Here is a 27,610-nt window from a genome sequence, read left to right on the forward strand (position 1 = left end):
AGATATGCCGTCTTTTCACTTATACAATGATAAATGAAATGGTGACAAAGCATCATAGCCCGGCAGGGTAATCGCCCCAACGTGATATCAAATATTGGGGTAATTTTTACCAATATGGTATCCCCACGTTTATGACGTCATCTATGTCTATCCCTTACGGGCGCACGCGGTAGGCCGCATCTATGTAATGCTAGGTCTATGCACAGTGACAACCTATCATTAAATTTATTGCCAGTGTAAGAAATTAGTTCCAATATGGTTCCAATGAAATTCCGCAACATGGCGCATGATTTCTGGTCAGGCTTTACAATAGAAGACCAGAATACGTCACAATCACTCGCGATAAGAAGTCGGATTTGTCGCTCGACCGATCCGGAATTTGTACAATTATATGGTGTGTATGCCCCAGAAGATTCTTAAAAGCGGAATTTAGGAATTTCACTGTGTTACAGCCTCATCTAGCGTGGTGGGATTCGTCAAATAATCAAAAAATGCATGAATCTGGGACTCTTGGCTACTTAAAATTATCCCAAGAAAAATGTAGGAGTAATTTATCAGAAAGTGTCTAGCAGTCTAGCTAAAGGTGAACTTTATCAAGGATCCCTAGAATGATGCAAGTATAGTTGGTCAAACTAAGTTGTCATTAAATAAGAACAAAAAAAAAATAGTCATCCTTTTCTTTTAGGTGCTAGTACTAGTGTAAGACAAAGATAGTATGATTCTCTCTGTCTATGTTTGAAATGAGACAGTCCTTTGACAAACCAGTTTATTTATATGCGCCGCATGCGAGGAAGTGTGGGCTTGGTGTGGATGGTGTGGACGCACTTGTTACGGAATCGATCGGGATCGGTTTAACATGGCAACACTATTAAATTAAAAAAATATATTTTGCAAAATGCAAATGGCCGCAACCGCCGAGTAATTATCCGTTTGCGGCGTTGTTTTATTTTGTTTTTTGATCGTGAAATATGCTTCACGAACATTGTAGTTGGATTGTTGTATAAGTGAAATAAAGTGTAAGTTATTTCTTGTATAGTTACGCAAGTGATTTATGAGTTTTTTGTCACGCTTGTTTATAGCGACGCGTAGCATTTTGTGCGCCATGTGAGTGGATTGTTTTTTGTTTTAGAAGGCGGTCAGCCATGTCGCTGCCGCCTTATCTGCTGGGGCCCAACCCATGGGCCACCATGATGGCCCAGCAGCAGCTGGCAGCTGCGCAGCAAGCCGCCCTGCAGGCGCACGCTGCGGCCGCTGCTGCTGCGCCACCGGTGCCACCATCTCAGCCTCCGAAGCCGCACCATATTCCAGAAGAGAAAATAAAAGAAAAAGGCAAGTACACTTGTATCGAGCAATCAATGGCTTGGCTGGTTCCCTATTTAGGTCCAACCCTCCTAATACATTTACGCCATTTGCGGTTGTGTCATTTCTGGCGTTAAGCTCATCGTAATTTTTGTCAGCTATTATTTTAATTTTTTAGGTTATTTTAGAAATAAGTATGTATGCTGTTTAAATTTAATTTACATATACTTATACTGTATACGGTAGTACTATTATTTAATCTGTGTCTGTATACACAACTAATTATAATATACTGTGTCCTGCTTTGTTTTAGCATGAAACTGTCCCCGTTCACAAGGTTTTGCCATTAAGTAATTTGCCAAGACTATTTCCTTTGGGGTGACATTATTTAAAGGCAATGGATATAATTTTCCAAACTAGATGCCATGGAAAATGCTGTAATTGCAAACATTCTGTTTAAGGATTTGAATCTATTGTTTTGGATACAACCTCCATACTCCATACAATATTCATGTTAATTGGTGGTTTTTAAATTAACTAATTCAATCGCTTTTATTTATTTTACATTATTGATGTCATATTGCAGCACAAAAATGGCTTCAACTACAGTCAAAGCGTTTTGCCGAAAAGCGCAAATTCGGCTTTGTGGATGCTCAGAAAGAAGACATGCCACCTGAGCACATTAGGAAAATCATCAGGGACCATGGTGACATGACTAGTCGCAAATACCGTCATGACAAGCGTGTATATCTAGGAGCCCTCAAATACATGCCTCATGCAGTTATGAAGCTGCTAGAAAACATGCCAATGCCTTGGGAACAAATCAGAGACGTAAAAGTCTTGTACCACATCACAGGTGCAATCACCTTCGTGAATGAAATCCCATGGGTTATTGAGCCTGTATACATTGCTCAATGGGGCACAATGTGGATCATGATGCGTAGAGAAAAGCGTGACCGTAGGCACTTCAAGAGAATGAGGTTCCCACCTTTTGATGATGAGGAACCTCCTCTAGATTATGCTGATAATATATTGGATGTGGAACCCTTAGAGCCCATTCAAATTGAGCTTGACGCTGAAGAAGACGGAGCTGTTGCATCCTGGTTTTATGACCACAAGCCACTTCTAGGAACTAGGCATGTAAATGGGTCTACATACAGACGGTGGAACCTGACACTACCACAGATGGCCACACTCTACAGATTGGCAAACCAGTTGTTAACAGACTTGGTAGATGACAATTACTTCTACCTGTTCGATTCAAAGAGCTTCTTCACAGCTAAAGCCTTGAACATGGCTATTCCTGGAGGTCCTAAATTTGAGCCTTTGGTGAAAGACAATTCTGCCGGAGATGAAGATTGGAATGAGTTCAATGATATCAATAAAATCATTATTAGACAACCAATTAGGACTGAGTACAGGATTGCTTTCCCTTATCTATACAACAATCTGCCACATTTTGTTCAGCTTTCATGGTAAGTAACAACTATTGTTGACTAATGAAAGTTGATATTTATAATATTTTATTTATTTCCAAATTGTATGTTATTCAATTTTATCTACATAGTTTATTTTAAAGAAAAGTGTGGCAGCATCTTTAATAAAAAAAATATATTTTGAGTCTCAACTTTCATTTCCTTGAATAAATAAATGAAAGAAGTCAAATTAATGCACTTCACATCCACTTTCAGACATTGACATCCTCAAAATTTTTAGGTACCACACACCCAATGTGATATACATTAAAACAGAGGATCCCGACCTGCCAGCCTTCTACTTTGATCCTCTGATCAACCCAATTTCCCATCGGCACTCGGTGAAGTCTTTGGACCCTGTTCCAGAGGAAGAGGAGTTTGTGTTGCCTGAGGAAGTAACTCCATTCTTGCAGGAGACAGCTCTGTACACTGATAATACTGCAAATGGCATAGCTCTGCTGTGGGCTCCTAGGCCATTCAACATGAGATCAGGTAAGGATTATTTATTTTAGAAAGTTCAAAAACTGCTTATATTGATATGAAGCACCAATTTGCAAAATCAAGTATTCAGCACAGCTTTTGTTCCACAAATCTAACGATTAAAAAAATATAAGCTGTATTTGAAGCCTTCATTACTCATTAACATGGCCCTGACGGATCCAGTTATACTAAAATTATAGCAAGCATAAAGACAAAAATTATTTATTTATTTATTTCAATCTGATGTTATGTACTATTTTAATTAACTTTCTTCCCAGGACGCACACGTCGCGCCATCGACGTACCAATAGTAAAGACATGGTACAAGGAACATTGCCCACCAGGCCAGCCTGTGAAGGTCAGGGTATCATACCAGAAACTTCTGAAGTACTATGTGCTGAATTCATTGAAGCACAGGCCACCAAAGCCACAGAAAAAGAGGTAAGGACACTATTGTTATAGTTAAGTAGGTATAGCTTCTTTGAATGTAATAGGAGATATTACTGCAATGTTCTGCCACCAGAGTGCAGGACTAGCCTTTATAGTAAACCATAGAGTAACTTATACATACTGTACCTTTAACAGGTTTTTGACAAGTTTTCAGAGATAATAAAATATGACATTAATGCATCAAGGCGGTTTGCTTACAGAGGACCTACCGGGAAACGCGAATCCGAAAATTCGCTATCTGCCTCTTTATCGCTCGAATATGCAAGAGTGACAGAGATGTTAGATAAAGAAATTTTCTTGTTTCGCGATAGACCCTCAGATTGTGGTAGTGGCCTACGCAGAGTTTCGCGTAATATTCCCTATTGTAATTACAATTACTCAATTTAGTACTTATCTACTCTGAAATTAAATATTTAACTACTATCATCTTGGAGTGACACCTATTCCAAGCTAAATAACCCTAAGTGTGGTAAGATTCCGGGAAATGCTATGACATATGAAAGGATAACTTTGTTTGAAATATAAATGATTTGGATCTACTTACTAACTGTAATCATCATTCAAAGCCTCAAGTACTGTTTTACCAATGTGTCTGCATTTATTTAGAAAAGAAGATTTAGAAAACGATATTTTCTTTTAGGTATCTGTTTCGTTCCTTCAAATCAACGAAATTCTTCCAAACAACAACCTTGGACTGGGTTGAAGCTGGACTCCAGGTGTGCCGCCAAGGCTACAACATGCTCAACCTGCTCATCCATCGCAAGAACCTCAACTACTTGCATTTGGACTACAACTTCAACTTGAAGCCTGTGAAAACGCTGACCACCAAAGAAAGAAAGAAGTCGCGTTTCGGCAATGGTAAGTTCTTCAACCTCAGAAGTCTCATGTGTTAGAAAGGTTCTTAGAATGTTACAATATTTTTGATCAAATATTGCTGGATATATCATCTCTTATTTATACAACTGCAAAATTTAGTCGTGCTTGTTACAGTTTGTAATTGCCGTACAAAAAGTTTTTATTTCTTTTTCTGCCATACAGAGAACCTAATTTTGAAAACCGTTTGATACGTTTTTTTATCCTTATACCTTTTATTATTAGATCAATTCAACGATCCAGATTTCCATCATAAAACTCACCGAGCATTTGCACGATTGACGTGAAACACTTTTAACGAACCAATTTTGAAGTGACGATAAAACGTAACTCTTTTTCTCACAAAATTTACAACACATTGAACTATCGTAAATATCGTAATGTGGTTTTAAATTATACATGTCTGAACAAGGCTAAAGGGTTCAAACGCCACGAAGCACATTATGCATCAGAAGTCAGCATCTTAGCCATACCCTGTCTTATTTAGCAAAAACTCCACAGCATTCCATTTGTGCCGCGAAATCCTACGTCTCACGAAGCTCATTGTGGACTCCCACGTCCAGTACCGCCTGAACAATGTGGACTCGTTCCAACTGTCCGATGGTCTGCAGTACATCTTCGCACACGTCGGCCAGCTCACCGGCATGTACAGATACAAGTACAAGCTCATGAGGCAGATCAGGATGTGCAAGGATCTGAAGCATCTCATCTACTACAGATTCAACACGGTATGTGCTGTTAAAAATTTCAACTTCTTTGTTTTAAGGAGTTTCTTTATGTGTACCACAGTACCATTGCCCAATACACAAATATTCTTGGCCATAACCAGTGTTTAAAATCAAGTGTTGAGTCATGAGAATTTTGAAAGTTTAGTTCAGTACAAATCTCGCGCCACTTATGAATTAACCTATACATGTGTAGTTAGACGTCCGAATCGGGCAAAGAAAACATCTTATAAAAATTTAATTTTACAGCAACAGCTATATCATTAAATAGCTTAAGTGGTAGAGTGGTACCACAAAGTGTAACAAATGTTAGCAAATTTAACCCATCTGTTTTCTTAAATATATTTTCTGTTTAAATATAGGGTCCGGTATCGAAGGGCCCCGGCTGCGGCATCTGGGCGCCTGGCTGGCGCGTGTGGCTGTTCTTCATGAGAGGAATCACGCCGCTGCTGGAGCGCTGGCTCGGAAACTTGCTGTCCAGGCAGTTCGAAGGACGACACTCCAAAGGTAGACAAAGTTTAAATGTACCATTTCTGGTCAAAATCATTGACGAACAACGACAATCGTTGACGATGTTGATTTTCGTAACAAACCGGTCTTGCGTTACTCACTGTCCAATTTACGCTATCCTTACCCAATGATACCTCAATTAAGACCAGATTTTCGTAATACCGCGCTTCCTCAGATCTGTTTCATAAAATGTTTGTAACACAAATGGTTCTTCTTAACAAAAATAGTCCCATTTGCTGACAGCAGCTGGTATAACAAGTTACCAGCGGGCCTAGCGGTTTTGCCTAGTGGTTGGCATCTCTTGTCTGAAATGATAATGTATTAGTATACAATCCTATAATTTGTATTTTTTTCTAAATCTTTTCAAGCCTTACTTCCTAATTTGACTAACCTAATCAAATGATGCAGGAGTTGCAAAGACTGTGACGAAGCAGCGCGTCGAGTCTCACTTCGACCTCGAGCTGCGAGCGTCCGTGATGCACGACATCGTCGATATGATGCCTGAGGGCATCAAACAGAACAAGGCCAGGACTATCTTGCAGCATCTGTCTGAAGCTTGGAGGTGCTGGAAAGCCAATATTCCTTGGAAGGTTAGTTGATATTTTAATTATCTGTCAGTCTCTTGTCCTCATGATACATATTGGCTCTTCAAAAAGTGCACATAGAGACATCAAGAAGTGATGTAAAAATTTACAAATTGAGAATATTCATGATTCTCATGATACACATTGCTTGACAATAATGCACATCCGGCATGTAACGGTGGTTTTATTGTAACTGAAAGCGGAATCATAGCACATGAGCTCAGTCATACTCATAGTGATAGCTTTTGTATGTATTTATTGGCAAAAATGCAACTCGGCTACTGGCGTTTCATCCGTTGCAACGCTAAGTAAATTCATTCCATTTCCTAAAAAAATATCATTATTATTATCACAATTTAGATAATGTCTTCTATAGGTCCCGGGACTGCCAACGCCGATCGAGAACATGATACTCCGCTACGTGAAAATGAAGGCCGACTGGTGGACGAACACGGCCCACTATAATCGCGAGCGTATCCGCCGCGGCGCCACCGTCGACAAGACAGTGTGCAAGAAGAACCTAGGACGACTCACCAGGTTGTACCTCAAGGCTGAGCAGGAGAGACAACACAACTATCTCAAGGTAAATTATTACTTACTCTGTGTAGTAGGATAAAGGCCGATTGGTGTACGAGCGCGGTGATTGTTTTCTAGAAAAATGTCAGATGAAAGTTGAAACGAAATACATGTCTTTAGCACTAAGCTGCCTTGTAAAATACTCAGTTTTTAGCGATGCGAGTTTATTCGCTGCGCAACAGCCATTTCTGGTTAAATATCTAAGTTAACCAGCAATAAAAAAAAATTTTCTCCCAGGACGGTCCGTACATCTCTCCCGAAGAAGCCGTAGCGATCTACACAACCACAGTCCACTGGCTGGAGTCCCGTCGCTTCGCGCCCATTCCGTTCCCTCCACTGTCATACAAGCACGACACGAAGCTGCTTATCCTCGCCCTTGAGCGACTTAAGGAGGCCTACAGTGTGAAGTCCAGGCTCAATCAGAGCCAGAGAGAGGAACTGGGGCTCATTGAGCAGGCGTACGATAATCCTCACGAGGCGCTATCAAGAATCAAGCGTCATTTGTTGACGCAGAGGACTTTCAGAGAGGTATGTTTTACTTTTTAGTGTCGTTTAATAGCATAGATGTGTTTCTTTTAGCTGGATTTGATCTCGACATTGTAGTGTAGTTGCACAACTATTGAAATTTATCCATAACTTTGTGTTAATATAAGAGCCTCTGTAGAAAGTACCATATTGTCCCATTTGGAGTTGATACTCTAGGTCCATGGGGTCCCAGCGTGCACAAGTTGTTTGCAGAAATCGCGAAGAGTCTGGTTGATGTAACTGGTCACCGAAGTGCTGGCGGCTTCCTCGCACAACGTATCAGCATTGCGATACAGCGAGGAAATACCGCCAGCATCCTTGGTACAATGCCTCCAGGGCCTATTTTAGATTTAAGCTAGTTATTGATTTAGTTTAGTAGTACCACTGTATATATCTTTTATGTAAATAAACGTGACGATATTCATTCTTGTACGTTAAAGAGTCTGTGCGGAAAGAGAAGAGTCGTAGAATGTATTGGATCCCATACATTTTACTACTCTTTCCGCACAGTCTCTAACAGGTTTGTGTTCTGTAACACATTAATATTACGGGACTTAAGCGAACCTTAAAACATCGTCTTTAGGAAACTGGACAAATCCCAAACCCAGTTGAGCCTTTCGGTTAGGTTAGAAGGTAAGATGCCACTCACTTTAATGATGACACTTACTTTGTAATAACCAGTAACTACAATTTTTGTTTGCTGCAGTTCCTGTTTAGGATGCTATCGGGAAATGAATCTTCATATGTCAACAATATTAATCTATTAACATTCTACAGGTGGGCATCGAGTTCATGGACCTGTACTCCCACCTGGTGCCGGTGTACGACGTGGAGCCCCTGGAGAAGATCACGGACGCGTACCTGGACCAGTACCTGTGGTACGAGGCGGACAAGCGGCGCCTGCTGCCGCCCTGGGTCAAGCCCGCCGACACCGAGCCCTCGCCGCTGCTCGTCTACAAGTGGTGCCAGGGTCAGTCATTCAATTGACGTTTAAGTCAACCTGTATTACTGCAGTTATTTATTCGTTTGATCATTATTGCATAATGCTTGGTGTATCTCACTGTGAAGAGAGTTCAAGTGCGAATAGTGCAATACATACAAAAAGTCGTGTTTAGACATGAAGCTTAATAATGGCTCTGACATTTTCCTTACTTCTTTGCAGTTTTGTTACCTCTCTCATTGCAAGATCTTTGTCCATTTTTAGTATTGTTTAGATTACTTATATTGTATTGTTGTTATTAGTGAAATAAATTTACCTAAACATCTATTAAACCTTTGAGCGCCAAAGACGTCTCATGGAGTAGGTGTTTCTAAAATTTTATACATTGTATGAACAGTCGCAGGTCTGGGGCACAAAAACTGTGTAGGACGCTTGGCAATCAAAGGGTAAAAGAAAACGTGTAATATATTCTTAACACATAGCTATTTATTACACTCTATTTCTATCAGCAGAAGAGACAGAAGCACGAAGAACGAAGATATAAGCGATTGCCCAAAGTGTGTGTTGTGGCAAAGGAGATCATGGTTGTACCATCCCCTTGTTACAAACCTCACTTTGGTTGGTTGCACTATCAACAGCATCAAGATAAGAAGACGCCTTATGCTTTTGGAAAATATGTGCCACAAAATGATAAAATAAAAAATGATCGTTTATTTTTTTCTTTAAATAGTTCAAACCTTTCAAGTGGCATACGTCATTTTTGAGTTGAAGGAATCGCGATTTTATTTTAATTAATCAAATTCGAAATTTAAATAACGTTAATTGTCCGCGAGGCGGTTCCTGCCACTTCAAGGGATGAAACTGTTTATATCATCATTATCATCAACATTATATACTTCAGGCAGCCAGAAGTCAGTTAATAAGGCAGGACAATGTCCTGAGGACATGCTAAATATCCATGTATATTTTTTTGTAATTACTGTACTTTGCGTGTCTTGTGTTCATTAGCTTGCAAAAGTTGACTTATGTATCTGTTTATGCTATTTGGATGAAAAATATCGAAATTCTGACACAACCTTGCATTTTAGGCATCAACAACCTCCAAGACGTGTGGGAAGTGGGCGAAGGTGAATGCAACGTGCTCCTAGAGTCCCGCTTCGAGAAACTGTACGAGAAGATCGACTTGACGCTGCTCAATCGTCTGCTCCGTCTTATCGTGGACCACAACATCGCTGACTACATGACTGCTAAGAACAACGTGGTCATTAACTACAAGGTAAGCGGTACTCATTGGCAGGAGTAGGAGTAAATATAGGTAAAATTGTAATTGGATTTATGTTAGTTAATTATACCACGGCTATATCGACAATGACAAAAGCATAGATATCTATAGATCCGCTGTCATCGTCAGTTAGTATCGGGACCGATGTCGCCGCAGCTAAACGTGTGCATTTCAACTACATTTACAATATTGTACGCATAAGGCCTACTCACACATAGACAGTGTACTTAAACGTGCGATCTTGCGCTCTGGTTGGTACACACACGCGCTAGATTGATTGTAATTACACAATAAAAATGTCATCCTAATCTTCTGAGAGTGTGTTTGTACCTTCTTAAGTTAAAAAGTCATATCATCATACGATATTCTTAACACATGTGGCATTTTGCTTTCGACGGCATTTAGACAGGCATTCAAACTACTCATTCGTCCATTCATTCACTCAATAGAGATGGGCAAGAACAAATAATGCTATATCGATAAATTACTATCATAGACCTAGCATTACATAGACCAGCTATACGCGTGCGCCCGTAAGGGATAGACATAGATGACGTCATAAACGTGGGGATACCATATTGGTAAAAATTACCCCAATATTTGATATCACGTTGGGGCGATTACCCTGGAGGAAAAGTTAGCTTGTTTGACGGTATTAAAAAATTGTTAAATAAAATGTCAATGGGCCGACCTTTTTAGGCGTATAAACAATGAAATACCTCCTCGCAGGTGGTACAAAACTAAACATGTTTAGTAAATAAAACGTAAAATAAAATGTATTATGGGTTCTAATTTAAAGAAATCACAAATCGCAATCACACCAATTAATGTACACCACATTTAATCTTCACAACATTTGTTTTTTGGAATTAGAAGTACGAAAAAACTTCGAGGTCAAAATTACCCATAAAATTATGATATTTTCATCTGGTATCCCTAACATGATTGTTATGCAGCTAAATTAAGAAGAAGTTTAAAAATGGCTGACCTCAGACTCCTACCTACCTACGTAATTTGGGCGGATAATTTTACAAATAATGTTTTGTTAATTTGCGTAAATAATTGTGATATTTTTATTGAAATCGTTTGATTCTACATTGCTTTGAGTGTAACGTAATTTTACGATGTTATTCTCACATATTGCGTTAAGAGGAAGGTGTAAAATACCGTACTTACGTGTGAAAGGTTATGATCTCATATTTTTGCTCAGAGCGGCTATTTATTACGATTACAGAACAATTCACCAGTATTTTATCAAAGTTCAAGCATTCAAAACGCTAACCATCACTATATTTCATAAGAGAAAGCACAATTTCATACAAAACAACGATAATTAAACAAGCAACGAACAAACATGACATGTCACGTACTTATTTGTTTGCCACAACCTCGGTTGTGGCAGCGGTGGAAAAGTGAAACTATGACAAGGACAAACAATAACAGCGCTTTCTCTGCTACTCCTACTGAAAGATACATAAGACTATCCCGTTCGGTCATTTTCCCCCACCCCTCATGACCGATCCAGTTATACTAGATTCATGATTACTATGAACGAATGAATTATATTGGATTATTTTTCAACGTAGGTACGCTCCTTACATAGTTTAAAATAATCTATACTGTGTACCTTACGATATATTCAGACGTTTTTAGGGTTCTGTGCCAACAAGATTCTTTAATTTACTAAGCCACCGCACCAATCTTTAAAAGACCGTATGTTAAGTAAGCGAAATAGGCAATCGAGTTGGCTGGTCGTAGACTTTTACAGATGGCGCCAGTACTGTCACTCTAATTACGCCCTAATTGGAGTAAAAGAGAATGAGTCCGCAATTTGCAAACTTCGGAGTTCGCGGTACGCCCTCAGGTTTCCCAGTCACTCAGATTTTTTTGGGTATTTTACGCCACTGGCAAGCTCATGATGAATTTGTATTGAATAACGTATTAAGAACAACGTTTCTATTTTAAATCTCAGGTTCAATCAAACTAATTTTTGCCCAACCTTGGCCTCATTCAACAGAAAGCATGAAACTTTATGCGTGTTTTTACAGATACAACAGATATATATGTAGAAATAATATGTCAATTGATTTGAAAACAATTACTGATACGGCTTGATTCGTATGCATACTCATTACCTAAATATGCAACTATGTACATTGAAATATCGATACGATACGATTAAGAACATCGACTGAGTCCCAGCTCTAGCCTCAGAATAATGACTAAAGCAAAGAAGCCGGGCAAAAATAAAAGCTTGGTAAAAGATATCGTATTCACAACACGTTATTTTTTTTTTTCTATGAGTGAGTGAGACAACAATCGGCAAGTTCTTTCGTTTTTTTCAGTATTGTCATAAGATGTACTGAGGGAAATGTCAAATGGTCCTATGTGGTTCTATAATATAATCCAGCCAAATAAAATATAAGTTCGTTATTTCACAGGTAAGTGTCAACTGTAACAACTTGACATAGTCGTATTATTTTAGTTGAAATATTTCGGGATGTTTCAGCGGTCATCTTGGTTTATTTTAATTATATTTTTGCTATTCCTTAAAGATTGTTGGAAAACGTGTTGAGTTTTTATTTGTAATGGTTTGAAGTTCCCTTTGTGATAATGTCTTGTGTGATCGAGGGCTGTAAATCGCATACAGGAAGAAAAGAAAATACGCACGAACCGATAACCTTTAATCGGTGAGTTTTGTTCAATTTTGAAGAAATTAATTTATAGGACCTGACCCTAAACATAGAAATCGATATATTGTTTAATTACTTGCATTCAAGTCTATATAGATTTTTGCATAAATTTTCGAACTTTTCTGCTAAGTATGAAAGGTTATATTTTTGGCATAGTGATGTATCGACCTCAGATCAATAACCTATCGACATTTACAGCTTTCTTATAGTTTGGCCCAGGACTGTCTCATTTTAATTGATGAGTACAGTCAAGGGCATAAATATATATACATTCCCAAAGTCTCAAAAATATGTGTACGCTCAGACAATAAAATCGTGTTCACATATTTTTAAGCCATTTGTCTGGATCGATATTTTTGCCTTCGACTGTACCTATAGTTTTCTTTGTTCTTACTTACTGACAGATTGTGTTTGCCAGACTATAGTTTAATACTAAAAACCGGTCAAGTGCGGGTCGGACGCGCGCACCAAGGGGACCGTACTTTTTAGTATTTGTTGTTATAGCGGCAGCAGAAATACATCATCTGTGAAAATTTCAACTGTCTAGCTATCACGGTTCATAAGATACAGCCTGGTGACAGACAGACGGACAGCGAAGTATTAGTAATAGGGTCCCGTTTTTACCCTTTGGGTACGGAACCCTAATAAAAAAGACATTAATGATCATTGATGAATGTTCCTTTTATTAATATTGTTGGTCACAAAACTCAACTTTTTATTTTAGATTTCCAAAGGACGAGGAATAGGGGATATTACTGCAATGTTCTGCCACCAGAGTGCAGCACTAGCTTTTTTAGTGCACCGTAGAGTAACTTATTTATACTGTACCTATAACAGGTTTTTGACAAGTTTTCAGGGGACCTACCGGAAAACTCGAATCCGAAATTTCGTTATCTAGCTGCCTCTTTATCGCTCGAATACGCAAGAGTGACAGAGATGTTAGATAACGAAAGTTCGATTTTCTTGTTTCGCGATAGACCCTCAGATTGTGATAGTGGCGCCACCTACGCCGAGTTTCGCGTAATATTCCCTATTATTAAATAAAAAAAATATATTACACGAATGTTTTTTTTTCATTTCCTATTTGGTACAGTCAGCTGCAGAGAAAAGGTACCCCACGTCCATACTAATTTACAGAACTTTGTATGCAGGGGGGGGGGGGGGGGTGCCTTTTCTCTGCAGCTGACTGTACATGACTAGAAACTATACTTAGTCTTTTAGCATTAGAAAAAACGGTAAACCATTTCCATGTGTCTTTTTATTGACAAGTTTTTTTATAAATATAGCAATATTTTACTTATGAAAGCAAAAGTATGTAAATTATCGTATATTATATTTGTTGTGACTTATTTTTAAAGTGTTTTTCGATAAAACGACACGTTAAGATCGCTCGCCTTCTTTCTAATGATAAAAAAACGAGAGGTATAGTTAGACGGTTCTGAGTGGTAGACTGCAGATGAGATAAAAGCTATATTAGGTACATGCATTAATCCTCATATCAGGCGGCTCTTTGATTCCAAGGATTGCATAATTTTTATACTTTTTAATGATTTTTAGAATATGAAAATTATAAAAAGTATAAAAGTTATGCAATCCTTGTATTCAACGAGCCGCCTGCTACAGATTTCTTGAAATTGCCGCGTTTTTTCAGGTTCAACTTTCATTAGCCAGACTATTATCAATTTGCCAATTTCGTGATTATTCTTTTACACGGCACATAAACTTATGCAAAATTTATCGATATAAAAAGTCGACTCAGTTACATCCCTAACAAATTATCAAACTTATGACACCGTACGTAAATGAGAAATAACAAGCATATATGCATCTCTTTTCGACACATTATCTAATTCGTAAGGAAGTAAAGTACGGGTATACATATTTGCGAAGCATTTTTGCCCTACTTCTATGCTTTAGTCATTATTCAGAGGCTCTAGCGCTTACTTCACTGCTAATATTTTGACATACTACTTCAATATTGAGACTAATGTCATAATTCACATGTTCATTGTCCATTGCGTGTTAGCTTTGAAAACATCAATGAAGAAAGTACATACAACAAGCAATGGATGACTTTCGAATGTCCGGCAATGGACAACGTATTTTATAGTTTTTTGCCGTTTTTATTACACAAATAGATTGTTATTAGTCTTACCTGTGATAAGTAACTCCATAATTATTTAAATTTACAGTGGTACTGCGATTTTAGCACGTAATTACAGCGCAAACCGGCATTTTGCTTTCGTGTTTACACCGCAACGGCTGTCATCAAATGACAATGCGTTCTTGCTTTCTGATAATTTTGATCAGAAAATAGAGACACGCGCCCAGCTGTCATACCACTTCTCCTTATATTCATATTTCTATGGACAAAAGTGACTAAGTACCAATCAAGCCAATTAACATGTTGTATCCAATTAAGTTTTGCGCGTAGGTATTATATGTTCGTCTGCAAGTAAGGAACGTAATTTTTGAGACATTCATTGCAGTATGTTTTTTACCTCTATTTTATTAGCAAATCCTCAAACGAAACTTACTCGTTTTCTTTTACAAATAGTATATTTTTATATGATGAATCGCGTAGGGGTCCTGAAACCAGAGAGTCCCTGTGCTCTGGGGGCGGTCCGAGACGGCGGACGCGCTGATCGCCCGTACCGTCGCTCTGCCCGTCTGACAATACGCTATCTGACCATACTATCAACAACAAAACACTTATATCTACATTTTCGTATATTAACTAGCTTTTCTTTCTCAGGATATGAACCACACGAATTCCTACGGTATAATCCGAGGGCTGCAGTTCGCGTCGTTCATCGTGCAGTATTACGGGCTGGTACTCGACTTGCTGGTGCTGGGTCTGCAGCGTTCAAGTGAGATGGCCGGCCCGCCGCAGCTGCCGAACGACTTCCTGTCGTTCCAGGACCGACAGACGGAGACGGCGCACCCGATCAGGCTTTACTGCCGATATGTCGACAGGATCCACATTTACTTCAGGTTTGTTCAAATGTGTATAGTTCAGAGGCTGTTCTTTGTAAGACCTTATTGCGTTATTCATAAATAAACGTTTGATAAATCTGATATGTTAAAATGTCAATTATACTTCTTTTGAATTAAATTACAAATTTCTAAGTATAAAGATAATTACGAGTCGTAGAATTGATTATAGTCGAATAAGGAAAATTTCACGTAGACTCCCACCACGATATCAAATGAATCTGGTCTTATATTCTAACTGATTTTGTTAATATTGTTATTATGTCAGTTAGAAACATCTACAAATTAAAATAGTACATCTATGCCTTTCCTTTGAGAAACTGGCGTGATGTTATTAATTAAATGATTGTTTCGTACAGGTTCACAGCAGAAGAAGCTCGCGACCTGATCCAGAGATATCTGACCGAGCACCCTGACCCGAACAACGAGAACATTGTCGGCTACAACAACAAGAAGTGCTGGCCGCGCGACGCGCGCATGCGGCTCATGAAACACGACGTCAACCTGTAACTCATTTTTAGGGTTCCGTACCCAACTAAGACTATTACTAAGACTCCGCTGTCCGTCTGTCACCAGGCTGTCTCATGAACCGTGATAGCTAGACAGTTGAAATTTTCACAGATGGTGTATTTCTGTTTATTTTATTTTATTTTATTTGCCGCTATCTGTTGCCGCTATAACAACAAATACTAAAAACAGAATAATATAAATATTTAAATGGGGCTTCCATACAACAAACGTGATTTTTTTGCTGTTTTTTTCCGTAATGGTACGGAACCCTTCGTGCGCGAGTCCGACTCGCACTTGGCCGGTTTTTTTGTTATATTTAGTTTTTTTTTTTGTATTTTAACTTAGGACTTGTCAACCGGTTGCTACATGTGGCGTCCAACTTTATGGAATGTTCACAGCACAGCGTAACGTTCTACACGAATGTTGCTGCAGCGTACGGCGTTAACCGGAGACCAATACCTCAGGCTTGATTTCGTCCTACGATGATATCGGTCGATGGTACGAATGTTTTTATGGGACATCTAAAAATAAAACTGAAGTGAGGAAACGTCAACCAATATTCAGGATTTTTAAACATGTATTAAACTTTCACTCTTTTATCAAGGTTGTCAAAGTATTTAACGGTAACGTTTATTATTTTGATCTTAGGATACATTTCCTTCTCTCTAATCCTCATTTATTGTCAACAGTGGCAGAGCAGTGTTCTGGGACATAAAGAATCGCCTGCCCCGCTCAGTGACCACCATCCAATGGGAGAACAGCTTTGTCTCAGTTTACTCAAAGGACAACCCCAATTTGCTGTTCAACATGGCTGGATTTGAGTGCAGGATACTGCCTAAAGTAAGTTAAAATGTATACTAAGTGATAAATAAAACCTGATTGTGTACTAAATAAAGCACATTTTCATATGATGAATCGCGTAGGGGTCCTGAAACCAGAGAGTCCCTGTGCTCTGGGGGCGGTCCGAGACGGCGGACGCGCTGATCGCTCGTACCGTCGCTCTGCCCGTCTGACAATACGCTATCTGATCTTACCATTAAAATCACACCCCAGCATAGCTTCTACTCCTTTACTAATGAAGTCTTATTTCGTTCGCAGTGCCGTAGTCAAAACGAAGAGCTATCGCATCGCGACGGCGTGTGGAATCTTCAGAATGAGGTTACGAAGGAACGTACAGCGCAGTGCTACCTTCGCGTCGATGATGAGTCGCTAGCGCGGTTCCATAACAGAGTCCGTCAGATCCTCATGGCCTCTGGCTCCACTACTTTCACGAAGATTGTCAATAAATGGAACACGGCTCTTATTGGTAAGGGTTTTTTGCATACCGAGTGCTTGGCAGTCTGGGCTCATCAGCCACTCTTTAAATTTAAAACTAGCGATGTCCTGACATTTTCACCACGGCTCACTTGGGGAGCTTGAGGTCCGTTCGGCAACCTAATCCGTAGATTTGGCATGGGCACTAGTTTTACGAAATCGACTGCCATCTGATAGTAGAGTCCGGTTTCCTTACCTTCCTTCATCGAAAAGCGATTGGTAAAACGTCAAATGATACTATTTCAAATAAATAAATAAAGAAAACTAAAATATCAAGGTATGTGGGTTCCATGAGATTATATCATTTATAATACGCGTAAAAACCAAATTCAATAATTTTAGTGTGATAATGTAATTTGTTCTCAGGTCTGATGACGTACTTCCGCGAAGCCGTGGTCAACACGCAGGAGCTCCTGGACCTGCTGGTGAAATGCGAGAACAAGATTCAGACGCGCATCAAGATCGGGCTCAACTCCAAAATGCCCTCGCGCTTCCCGCCCGTCGTGTTCTACACGCCCAAGGAGCTGGGCGGGCTCGGCATGTTGTCTATGGGACACGTTTTGATTCCACAGGTGAGATTTTTAGTATTTTTACACATTAAAATGCAGGTTGTATTCAAAAGTCGTAACTCCTACCTATTGTTTCCATCTGTATTTAAACATGGGACGTTTTCACTCAAAATAAGGTGCCCCATTTCGGTTATCCGTATAGGGACCGTGCGCGTTGGAGGGTCTGCCATCTTGTGGCCTGAATCGGAACCATAAACATGTACATCACATGTACATTGACACTTCACGCCAAAGCAAGTGCTGCCATCTTGTGGGCTACTTTGGAAGCATAAACTACACACTTACGCCAAAGATCTGACGTCTCCTGTGCTGCCCCCTACAGTTTATGCACGCTCCCTATAGTATAGACACTTGCAATATTTTTTTTCTATGGAGTTCTGCCTTATACAACCGACAAAGTGTGATACCTTGTGCGCGTCGTAGCTGGTTTATGTCTTGGGCTTGATTTTTGTATTATCCATGCACACAATACATGTCTTTTCTTGTTATCTTGTGAATGTATGCGAAATAATCAACTGCGAACGTTTCAACTTGGCAACTACTAGAAATTTTGATGTTATTGCATTTTGAACATTTCAGAGAGAGGGGTCCCAAATTAAAGTTTGGGACTACACAAACTGGAACACAAGACTTAACTGCTCCCTAGTAGATTGGGTCATGTTAAATAGAAAACCCATCCAAGTGCGAGTCGGACTCGCGCACCGCAAACTCGCGTTCCGTACTTTTTAATATTTGTTGTTATAGCGGCAACAGAAATACATCATCTGTCAAAGTTTCAACTGTCTATCTGCTATCACGGTTCATAAAATACAGCCTGGTGACAGACAGACAGACGGACAGCGGAGTCTTAGTAATAGGGTCCCGTTTTTATCCTTTGGGTACGGAACCCTAAAAAGCAAAACAATCTATTCCAATGTTAATTTTGTTCACAGTCCGACCTTCGTTGGTCAAAGCAAACTGACGTGGGCATCACCCACTTCCGCTCAGGCATGTCCCACGACGAGGATCAACTGATCCCTAACTTGTACCGCTACATCCAGCCGTGGGAGGCCGAGTTCGTGGACTCGCAGCGCGTGTGGGCCGAGTACGCGCTCAAGCGGCAGGAGGCCAACGCTCAAAACCGGTTAGTTACGTCAATATAATAATCAACTGATCCCTAACTTGTACCGCTACATCCAGCCGTGGGAGGCCGAGTTCGTGGACTCGCAGCGCGTGTGGGCCGAGTACGCGCTTAAGCGGCAGGAGGCCAACGCTCAAAACCGGTTAGTTACGTCAATATAATAATCAACTGATCCCTAACTTGTACCGCTACATCCAGCCGTGGGAGGCCGAGTTCGTGGACTCGCAGCGCGTGTGGGCCGAGTACGCGTTCAAGCGGCAGGAGGCCAACGCTCAAAACCGGTTAGTTACGTCAATATAATAATCAACTGATCCCTAACTTGTACCGCTACATCCAGCCGTGGGAGGCCGAGTTCGTGGACTCGCAGCGCGTGTGGGCCGAGTACGCGCTCAAGCGGCAGGAGGCCAACGCTCAAAACCGGTTAGTTACGTCAATATAATAATCAACAGATCCCTAACTTGTACCGCTACATCCAGCCGTGGGAGGCCGAGCTCGTGGACTCGCAGCGCGTGTGGGCCGAGTACGCGCTCAAGCGGCAGGAGGCCAACGCTCAAAACCGGTTAGTTACGTCAATATAATAATCAACTGATCCCTAACTTGTACCGCTACATCCAGCCGTGGGAGGCCGAGTTCGTGGACTCGCAGCGCGTGTGGGCCGAGTACGCGTTCAAGCGGCAGGAGGCCAACGCTCAAAACCGGTTAGTTACGTCAATATAATAATCAACTGATCCCTAACTTGTACCGCTACATCCAGCCGTGGGAGGCCGAGTTCGTGGACTCGCAGCGCGTGTGGGCCGAGTACGCGCTCAAGCGGCAGGAGGCCAACGCTCAAAACCGGTTAGTTACGTCAATATAATAATCAACTGATCCCTAACTTGTACCGCTACATCCAGCCGTGGGAGGCCGAGTTCGTGGACTCGCAGCGCGTGTGGGCCGAGTACGCGCTCAAGCGGCAGGAGGCCAACGCTCAAAACCGGTTAGTTACGTCAATATAATAATCAACTGATCCCTAACTTGTACCGCTACATCCAGCCGTGGGAGGCCGAGTTCGTGGACTCGCAGCGCGTGTGGGCCGAGTACGCGCTCAAGCGGCAGGAGGCCAACGCTCAAAACCGGTTAGTTACGTCAATATAATAATCAACTGATCCCTAACTTGTACCGCTACATCCAGCCGTGGGAGGCCGAGTTCGTGGACTCGCAGCGCGTGTGGGCCGAGTACGCGCTCAAGCGGCAGGAGGCCAACGCTCAAAACCGGTTAGTTACGTCAATATAATAATCAACTGATCCCTAACTTGTACCGCTACATCCAGCCGTGGGAGGCCGAGTTCGTGGACTCGCAGCGCGTGTGGGCCGAGTACGCGCTCAAGCGGCAGGAGGCCAACGCTCAAAACCGGTTAGTTACGTCAATATAATAATCAACTGATCCCTAACTTGTACCGCTACATCCAGCCGTGGGAGGCCGAGTTCGTGGACTCGCAGCGCGTGTGGGCCGAGTACGCGCTCAAGCGGCAGGAGGCCAACGCTCAAAACCGGTTAGTTACGTCAATATAATAATCAACAGATCCCTAACTTGTACCGCTACATCCAGCCGTGGGAGGCCGAGCTCGTGGACTCGCAGCGCGTGTGGGCCGAGTACGCGCTCAAGCGGCAGGAGGCCAACGCTCAAAACCGGTTAGTTACGTCAATATAATAATCAACTGATCCCTAACTTGTACCGCTACATCCAGCCGTGGGAGGCCGAGTTCGTGGACTCGCAGCGCGTGTGGGCCGAGTACGCGTTCAAGCGGCAGGAGGCCAACGCTCAAAACCGGTTAGTTACGTCAATATAATAATCAACTGATCCCTAACTTGTACCGCTACATCCAGCCGTGGGAGGCCGAGTTCGTGGACTCGCAGCGCGTGTGGGCCGAGTACGCGCTCAAGCGGCAGGAGGCCAACGCTCAAAACCGGTTAGTTACGTCAATATAATAATCAACTGATCCCTAACTTGTACCGCTACATCCAGCCGTGGGAGGCCGAGTTCGTGGACTCGCAGCGCGTGTGGGCCGAGTACGCGCTCAAGCGGCAGGAGGCCAACGCTCAAAACCGGTTAGTTACGTCAATATAATAATCAACTGATCCCTAACTTGTACCGCTACATCCAGCCGTGGGAGGCCGAGTTCGTGGACTCGCAGCGCGTGTGGGCCGAGTACGCGCTCAAGCGGCAGGAGGCCAACGCTCAAAACCGGTTAGTTACGTCAATATAATAATCAACTGATCCCTAACTTGTACCGCTACATCCAGCCGTGGGAGGCCGAGTTCGTGGACTCGCAGCGCGTGTGGGCCGAGTACGCGCTCAAGCGGCAGGAGGCCAACGCTCAAAACCGGTTAGTTACGTCAATATAATAATCAACTGATCCCTAACTTGTACCGCTACATCCAGCCGTGGGAGGCCGAGTTCGTGGACTCGCAGCGCGTGTGGGCCGAGTACGCGCTCAAGCGGCAGGAGGCCAACGCTCAAAACCGGTTAGTTACGTCAATATAATAATCAACTGATCCCTAACTTGTACCGCTACATCCAGCCGTGGGAGGCCGAGTTCGTGGACTCGCAGCGCGTGTGGGCCGAGTACGCGCTCAAGCGGCAGGAGGCCAACGCTCAAAACCGGTTAGTTACGTCAATATAATAATCAACTGATCCCTAACTTGTACCGCTACATCCAGCCGTGGGAGGCCGAGTTCGTGGACTCGCAGCGCGTGTGGGCCGAGTACGCGTTCAAGCGGCAGGAGGCCAACGCTCAAAACCGGTTAGTTACGTCAATATAATAATCAACTGATCCCTAACTTGTACCGCTACATCCAGCCGTGGGAGGCCGAGTTCGTGGACTCGCAGCGCGTGTGGGCCGAGTACGCGCTCAAGCGGCAGGAGGCCAACGCTCAAAACCGGTTAGTTACGTCAATATAATAATCAACTGATCCCTAACTTGTACCGCTACATCCAGCCGTGGGAGGCCGAGTTCGTGGACTCGCAGCGCGTGTGGGCCGAGTACGCGCTCAAGCGGCAGGAGGCCAACGCTCAAAACCGGTTAGTTACGTCAATCATTATAATAATATAAGTGCTCTCTCTGTAACGTATAACTCACCCACCAGCTTCGATTCCCGATCGCGATAATGTACTGTATTAGTGTAAAAAATAGTCGCGCGTTCAGTTCCCTAAGCTTAGAATTCTGTTGGCTATGTGCGACGTTGGTGGTGGGGGAAATACAAGCGACGCCAGCGCACGACGTGGTGAAAATATTCACTTTCATATGATATCTTCATACTATTTGGCACCTTCCTACGGTCAAATGAGCAATATATCCCACGGCCACAAGAGGCGGCGCCATAGTCATGCACGTAGCGAATATGTTATGTACATACAATGTTTTGCGATATTTATATTATATATAACTTTTAAATTACTTTCCGTAGACGACTGACGCTAGAAGACTTGGAAGATTCGTGGGACAGAGGTATTCCTCGTATCAACACACTCTTCCAGAAAGATCGCCACACGCTCGCCTATGATAAGGGCTGGAGAATCCGAACTGAATTCAAACAGTACCAGGTGAGAACAGCTTCAAAGGGCCCATATAAATTATAACAATGTATTTTTGATGTTTATAATAGATTTTATATAAGATGTTACTTAAAAATTGTTGACTAAAAAAGAAGAAGTAGGGCCTTGTTATCATGTTGTATTGCAGCAGTGTCCAAAGTCCAAACTTTTTGACCCGAGGGCCACATCGAAACTTTCTTTTTCGCAGGCCAGATTGTATGAAATGTGTTACATGCTTGCCGGAGCAAAACGGCTGTTGTCTTCAGATGCTTAAAGCATTAGCATTTGGCAAACAATAAGTAAGTTGTTTTGTACAGGTCCTGAAACAGAATCCCTTCTGGTGGACGCACCAGCGCCACGACGGCAAGCTGTGGAACCTGAACAACTACCGCACCGACATGATCCAGGCGCTCGGCGGCGTCGAGGGCATCCTCGAGCACACGCTCTTCAAGGGCACATACTTTCCCACGTGGGAGGGTCTCTTCTGGTGAGACATGTTTACTTATCGAAACCATATTAGCACTACCCGTCTTTTGTTTTGGATATTCCGTGAAAACAGTAATGGCAGACGAACGGGACTGGTACCTGCTGTAGACAGGAATTATTATAGATATTTTCGCTTATGACCTACGTGCGTTTTGCTTTTGTCACGCGCACACGCGATAAATGGGCGAACGTATTGGCAGCAGATGGAAAAGTGCACTATATGAAGATTTAACTTTAAATTACCAACCTAATCTCAAGAATGGCATAGGCACTAGTTTTTGAGTAAGTGACGGCAATCTGATCTTCCAACCCCGAAGAAAACGGCCTCATTGGGAATAGTCTGGTTTCCTCATGATGTTTCCAAACAACACTTGTTTTGTACATAATACCGAACAACTTATTGGTACTTGGTACGAGCTGGGGTTCTAACCCGCAAAATTATGTTTGAATGTCGGCTTGGCAACCGACACTAAAGAGTATCCTCCCAAAACTTATGTTTTATATTATAACTCAAGTTGCTTCTACACAGGGAGAAGGCATCAGGGTTCGAAGAGTCGATGAAGTACAAGAAGCTGACGAATGCCCAGCGTTCCGGTTTGAACCAGATCCCCAACCGTCGCTTCACGCTCTGGTGGTCCCCCACCATCAACCGAGCTAACGTCTACGTCGGTTTCCAGGTAAACATAGTGTTTAACATATCTGTATGTCGTTACGCAAAATATAAAAATAGGCGCTAGTCGTCGAATTGCGGAAACCCGTCTGTATACAATACATATTTATCTGCAGTTGTTTCCGAAATAATATTACAAACTTGCCTCGTAAGGACGCCCGGCCGGAAGCAGGCGGGCTGTGGATCACGTGTCGCGTTCATTCAGTTCAGTTCCCTGAAGTTGGAGCTGCAGGTTACTGTCCCGGCGGCAATCCCACACTATTCTCCTCAAATCTTCTTGTTTTCTTGCAGAATAAGGACCAAAATGTAAATCTAACAGTCTATCCAAGTCGTAACTCGTCTCAGCTACTTGACTTATTTACTTATTAGAAACAGAAAATGCTTCCAGTTAAACTTAAATATAAATACTCACTTTGATATTAAACCTAAAGACATCGAGTGACGCGAGCGGATACAACCCAATATCAACCTTCGTGTCTTCTACCCAAGGTTTAAGTTACTGTAATCTTGAAAGTTGAGATTTTTATATGATGAATCGCGTAGGGGTCCTGAAACCAGAGAGTCCCTGTGCTCTGGGGGCGGTCCGAGACGGCGGACGCGCTGATCGCTCGTACCGTCGCTCTGCCCGTCTGACAATACGCTATCTGATCAGAGAACATCACAAACTTTTTTTCCATGTAATTAATTATATACAGTTTTAACGAAGTATTTTGGGTGACAGGTGCAACTGGATTTGACCGGTATTTTCATGCACGGCAAGATTCCGACGCTCAAGATTTCGCTGATCCAGATCTTCAGAGCTCACTTGTGGCAGAAAGTCCACGAGTCGATCGTCATGGACTTGTGTCAAGTAAGTCCTACATACCACCGTTGTATTACCATCTGGATTTGATTTATTATCTTATTGTTTCGTATATGATATTTTAGGCCTCATAACTACAATAAGATTATTTAGAAATGTAAAACAATGCTTTCTTTTCATTAGGTATTCGATCAAGAGCTCGACGCGCTGGAAATTGAGACTGTCCAAAAGGAAACCATCCATCCTCGTAAATCTTATAAGATGAACTCATCGTGCGCCGACATTCTGCTGTTCTCCGCCTACAAGTGGAACGTGTCCCGGCCATCGCTTCTCGCTGATACCAAGTAAGTTTAGGGTTAATTTCCCTCTCGGTACATACGGACTAAAGGCTAGGCCATATCAGAAGCGTATGCACTCTTCTCCGGCTCTCTACGTGGTTGCGTTGCGTGCCGCATTCTTTACGAGTACTCACGTGAAGCAAGTGATGTACTGTGAAGAGAGCCAGAGCGCTTTGCGTATTTATTTTCGATATGAAATACTCGAACGATGTCTGAGAAAGTTTAATGTAGAGAGGCCAGGATGACAAGCATTTTTGTGCAGATATCTATTGATTACTCAGCCTTGGGAAGTTCACCTTGAGTTGATCTTATTTTTTCCTCCAAAATGATCCTTATTGATTCTAATTATCCCTCAGAGACACCATGGACAACACGACCACGCAGAAGTACTGGCTGGACATCCAGCTGCGCTGGGGCGACTACGACTCGCACGACATCGAGCGCTATGCGCGCGCCAAGTTCCTGGACTACACCACCGACAACATGTCCATCTACCCCTCGCCCACCGGCCTGCTCATCGCCATCGACCTGGCCTACAACTTGCACAGGTGACGCTCCGTTTACAAGATAATTTTGCAAGTTTGCGGTGTGTAAACTGACGGAACTTTTGTGGACTATTTTGAGTTTGCACAGAGCAGGCTGCTTCGCTCACGTGAATTCTTATTACATTATTCTTATTCTCTAGTCGAAGCCCGTTAGCCACACCAATAAGACTAAATTTTATTTTTAGGCTGTCCAATAAATCTCTTGATTGATCCGCTTTACTAACCTGCACCAAATTCCCCAGCGCTTACGGCAACTGGTTCCCTGGCTGCAAGCCGCTGATCCAGCAGGCCATGGCCAAGATCATGAAGGCCAACCCCGCGCTGTACGTGCTCCGCGAGCGCATCCGCAAGGCGCTGCAGCTCTACTCCTCCGAGCCCACCGAGCCCTACCTCTCCAGCCAGAACTACGGCGAGCTCTTCTCCAACCAGATCATTTGGTAACTAACTAAAAAATAAGTAATACAGGCCATAGTGAAGTTCTCTTTAGGTCGTGGCACATTTTTGCTGATGATTTTCTTCAAAATTCTAAGAGCATTCCACAACTCACGAACATACATGCGCCTTAATATGGCACTTGTGTTTGCGATTTGATGAGTTTCAGTTTGGGATAATTCTATGAGAACACGGCACTCAGTCTAATGACAGTAAAGTTTCGGTGATACTGCAGTGCTGTTAAACTATGATAGGGATAACGTTATTTGATAAAGGAGCATTCATGTGAGGCTTAAAAATACATATGTACAATATGGATTTAACATATTACCTGAAGCCTGTAGAGTAACATACATGAATATCGCAGATTCGATTTCTAACAAGAAGATTACTAATATATAGGTTCGTGGACGACACCAACGTGTACCGCGTGACGATCCACAAGACGTTCGAGGGCAACTTGACCACGAAGCCCATCAACGGCGCCATCTTCATCTTTAATCCCCGCACCGGGCAGCTGTTCCTCAAGATCATCCACACCAGCGTGTGGGCCGGACAGAAACGTCTCGGACAGGTAACACTCAAACTACTAGGGTTTCCTCATATTTTGCACTCGGCCATCCTGCCTACGTTCTCGTCCTCGGCGACATGACCACGAAAGCTTTTAACCTTTGGAACTTTAAATGAAATTATAAGGTTTTCTTTTAATGTTTATTTTGAATGTGTGTTCTGATCTTATAAGGGAGAGATGTTATGCATTTAAAAGGGTAGTTGTAAGTGCATGCAAACGGTGGCTGCGTCCACCGTCATTCTCGGAAATATATTAGTTCATAAATGGCTGCCTTGCGTTTGTCTGTGCTCCCCGTTCCAATATTTAACAAACGCTTTATCTCATAAACACAAACATCACTCAAACGCCAAGCTCCCGGGCGCAAGGTAGCAAATGTAAACCTTACTTGAAAGTGTGAGAAAGCTTACTTTGACAGCGTCCGCCATAACACCTATAGTTGTCCTTGGCGCTGTGGGCACGGCAAGTAACGCTCCGTGAATTTTAATGTCATGGGAACACCTCTTTATTTTGCTAACTATACTATACCGTCCGTGTATTCACTATTGTTTATGTCCATATAGCTCGCGAAATGGAAAACCGCCGAAGAAGTAGCGGCTCTGATTCGTTCGCTGCCAGTGGAGGAGCAGCCCAAACAGATCATTGTCACCAGGAAAGGAATGTTGGATCCTCTTGAGGTTTGTTACTCGCACATGCTATATTTATTTGATATAGTATTATAGTCGCCTGAGAAGGCAGTAATTTATTATTAACCAATTCCTATATATGTAGTATGTTGATATTATAAGCTTAAGCTAGTTATGTAAAAAACAAAGATATAGTAAAAACTGTATAATTATTTCCTGCGGCCGTAGCACGGTCGCATTTTTATCACCAGTCACTATGCCTGTCAGGTTCTAACAAGTATGTAAGTGCGAAAGTGACAGCCATATATAGTGGCAGGCGATAAAAATGGAACCATGCTGCCACCGCTGTTGTCATCTGCATTAGGGGCAGACAATATTTCATAAAGTTAACTGTTATTTCGCTTATTTATCGAGATTCTCTTTGGTCAGGTCCACTTGCTGGACTTCCCCAACATCGTGATCAAGGGCTCGGAGCTGCAGCTGCCGTTCCAGGCGTGCCTCAAGGTGGAGAAGTTCGGGGACCTCATCCTCAAGGCCACGGAGCCCCAGATGGTGCTCTTCAACCTGTACGACGACTGGCTCAAGACCATCTCCTCCTACACGGTTATTACATTAACTTTTTTTATTAATTATATTACGCATTGAATAAG

General features: G+C 42.3%; 1 protein-coding gene across 1 annotated transcript in view; it reads left to right on the forward strand.

Moving 5' to 3' along the window:
- The first annotated feature begins 882 nt into the window (after positions 1-882).
- LOC134746222 (pre-mRNA-processing-splicing factor 8) overlaps positions 883-27,610 on the forward strand; it is a 33,137-nt gene continuing 6,409 nt past the window's right edge. Inside the window, exons 1-29 of the mRNA XM_063680548.1 lie at positions 883-1,016; positions 1,130-1,329; positions 1,886-2,774; positions 3,016-3,266; positions 3,533-3,695; positions 4,345-4,562; positions 5,079-5,305; positions 5,665-5,809; positions 6,221-6,402; positions 6,773-6,979; positions 7,210-7,500; positions 8,275-8,467; positions 9,526-9,713; positions 15,168-15,406; positions 15,766-15,912; positions 16,606-16,756; positions 17,015-17,222; positions 17,597-17,802; positions 18,732-18,922; positions 22,367-22,502; positions 22,811-22,980; positions 23,509-23,656; positions 24,371-24,499; positions 24,635-24,795; positions 25,146-25,337; positions 25,577-25,771; positions 26,169-26,340; positions 26,898-27,011; positions 27,390-27,563. Coding sequence (XP_063536618.1) covers positions 1,143-1,329; positions 1,886-2,774; positions 3,016-3,266; positions 3,533-3,695; positions 4,345-4,562; positions 5,079-5,305; positions 5,665-5,809; positions 6,221-6,402; positions 6,773-6,979; positions 7,210-7,500; positions 8,275-8,467; positions 9,526-9,713; positions 15,168-15,406; positions 15,766-15,912; positions 16,606-16,756; positions 17,015-17,222; positions 17,597-17,802; positions 18,732-18,922; positions 22,367-22,502; positions 22,811-22,980; positions 23,509-23,656; positions 24,371-24,499; positions 24,635-24,795; positions 25,146-25,337; positions 25,577-25,771; positions 26,169-26,340; positions 26,898-27,011; positions 27,390-27,563 — 5,874 coding nt within the window. The 5' untranslated portion in view covers positions 883-1,016; positions 1,130-1,142. The remainder of the gene's footprint in view (positions 1,017-1,129; positions 1,330-1,885; positions 2,775-3,015; positions 3,267-3,532; positions 3,696-4,344; positions 4,563-5,078; positions 5,306-5,664; positions 5,810-6,220; positions 6,403-6,772; positions 6,980-7,209; positions 7,501-8,274; positions 8,468-9,525; positions 9,714-15,167; positions 15,407-15,765; positions 15,913-16,605; positions 16,757-17,014; positions 17,223-17,596; positions 17,803-18,731; positions 18,923-22,366; positions 22,503-22,810; positions 22,981-23,508; positions 23,657-24,370; positions 24,500-24,634; positions 24,796-25,145; positions 25,338-25,576; positions 25,772-26,168; positions 26,341-26,897; positions 27,012-27,389; positions 27,564-27,610) is intronic.

This window comes from Cydia strobilella, chromosome 12 (genome assembly GCF_947568885.1).
Source record: "Cydia strobilella chromosome 12, ilCydStro3.1, whole genome shotgun sequence".
Classification (NCBI taxonomy): domain Eukaryota; kingdom Metazoa; phylum Arthropoda; class Insecta; order Lepidoptera; family Tortricidae; genus Cydia; species Cydia strobilella.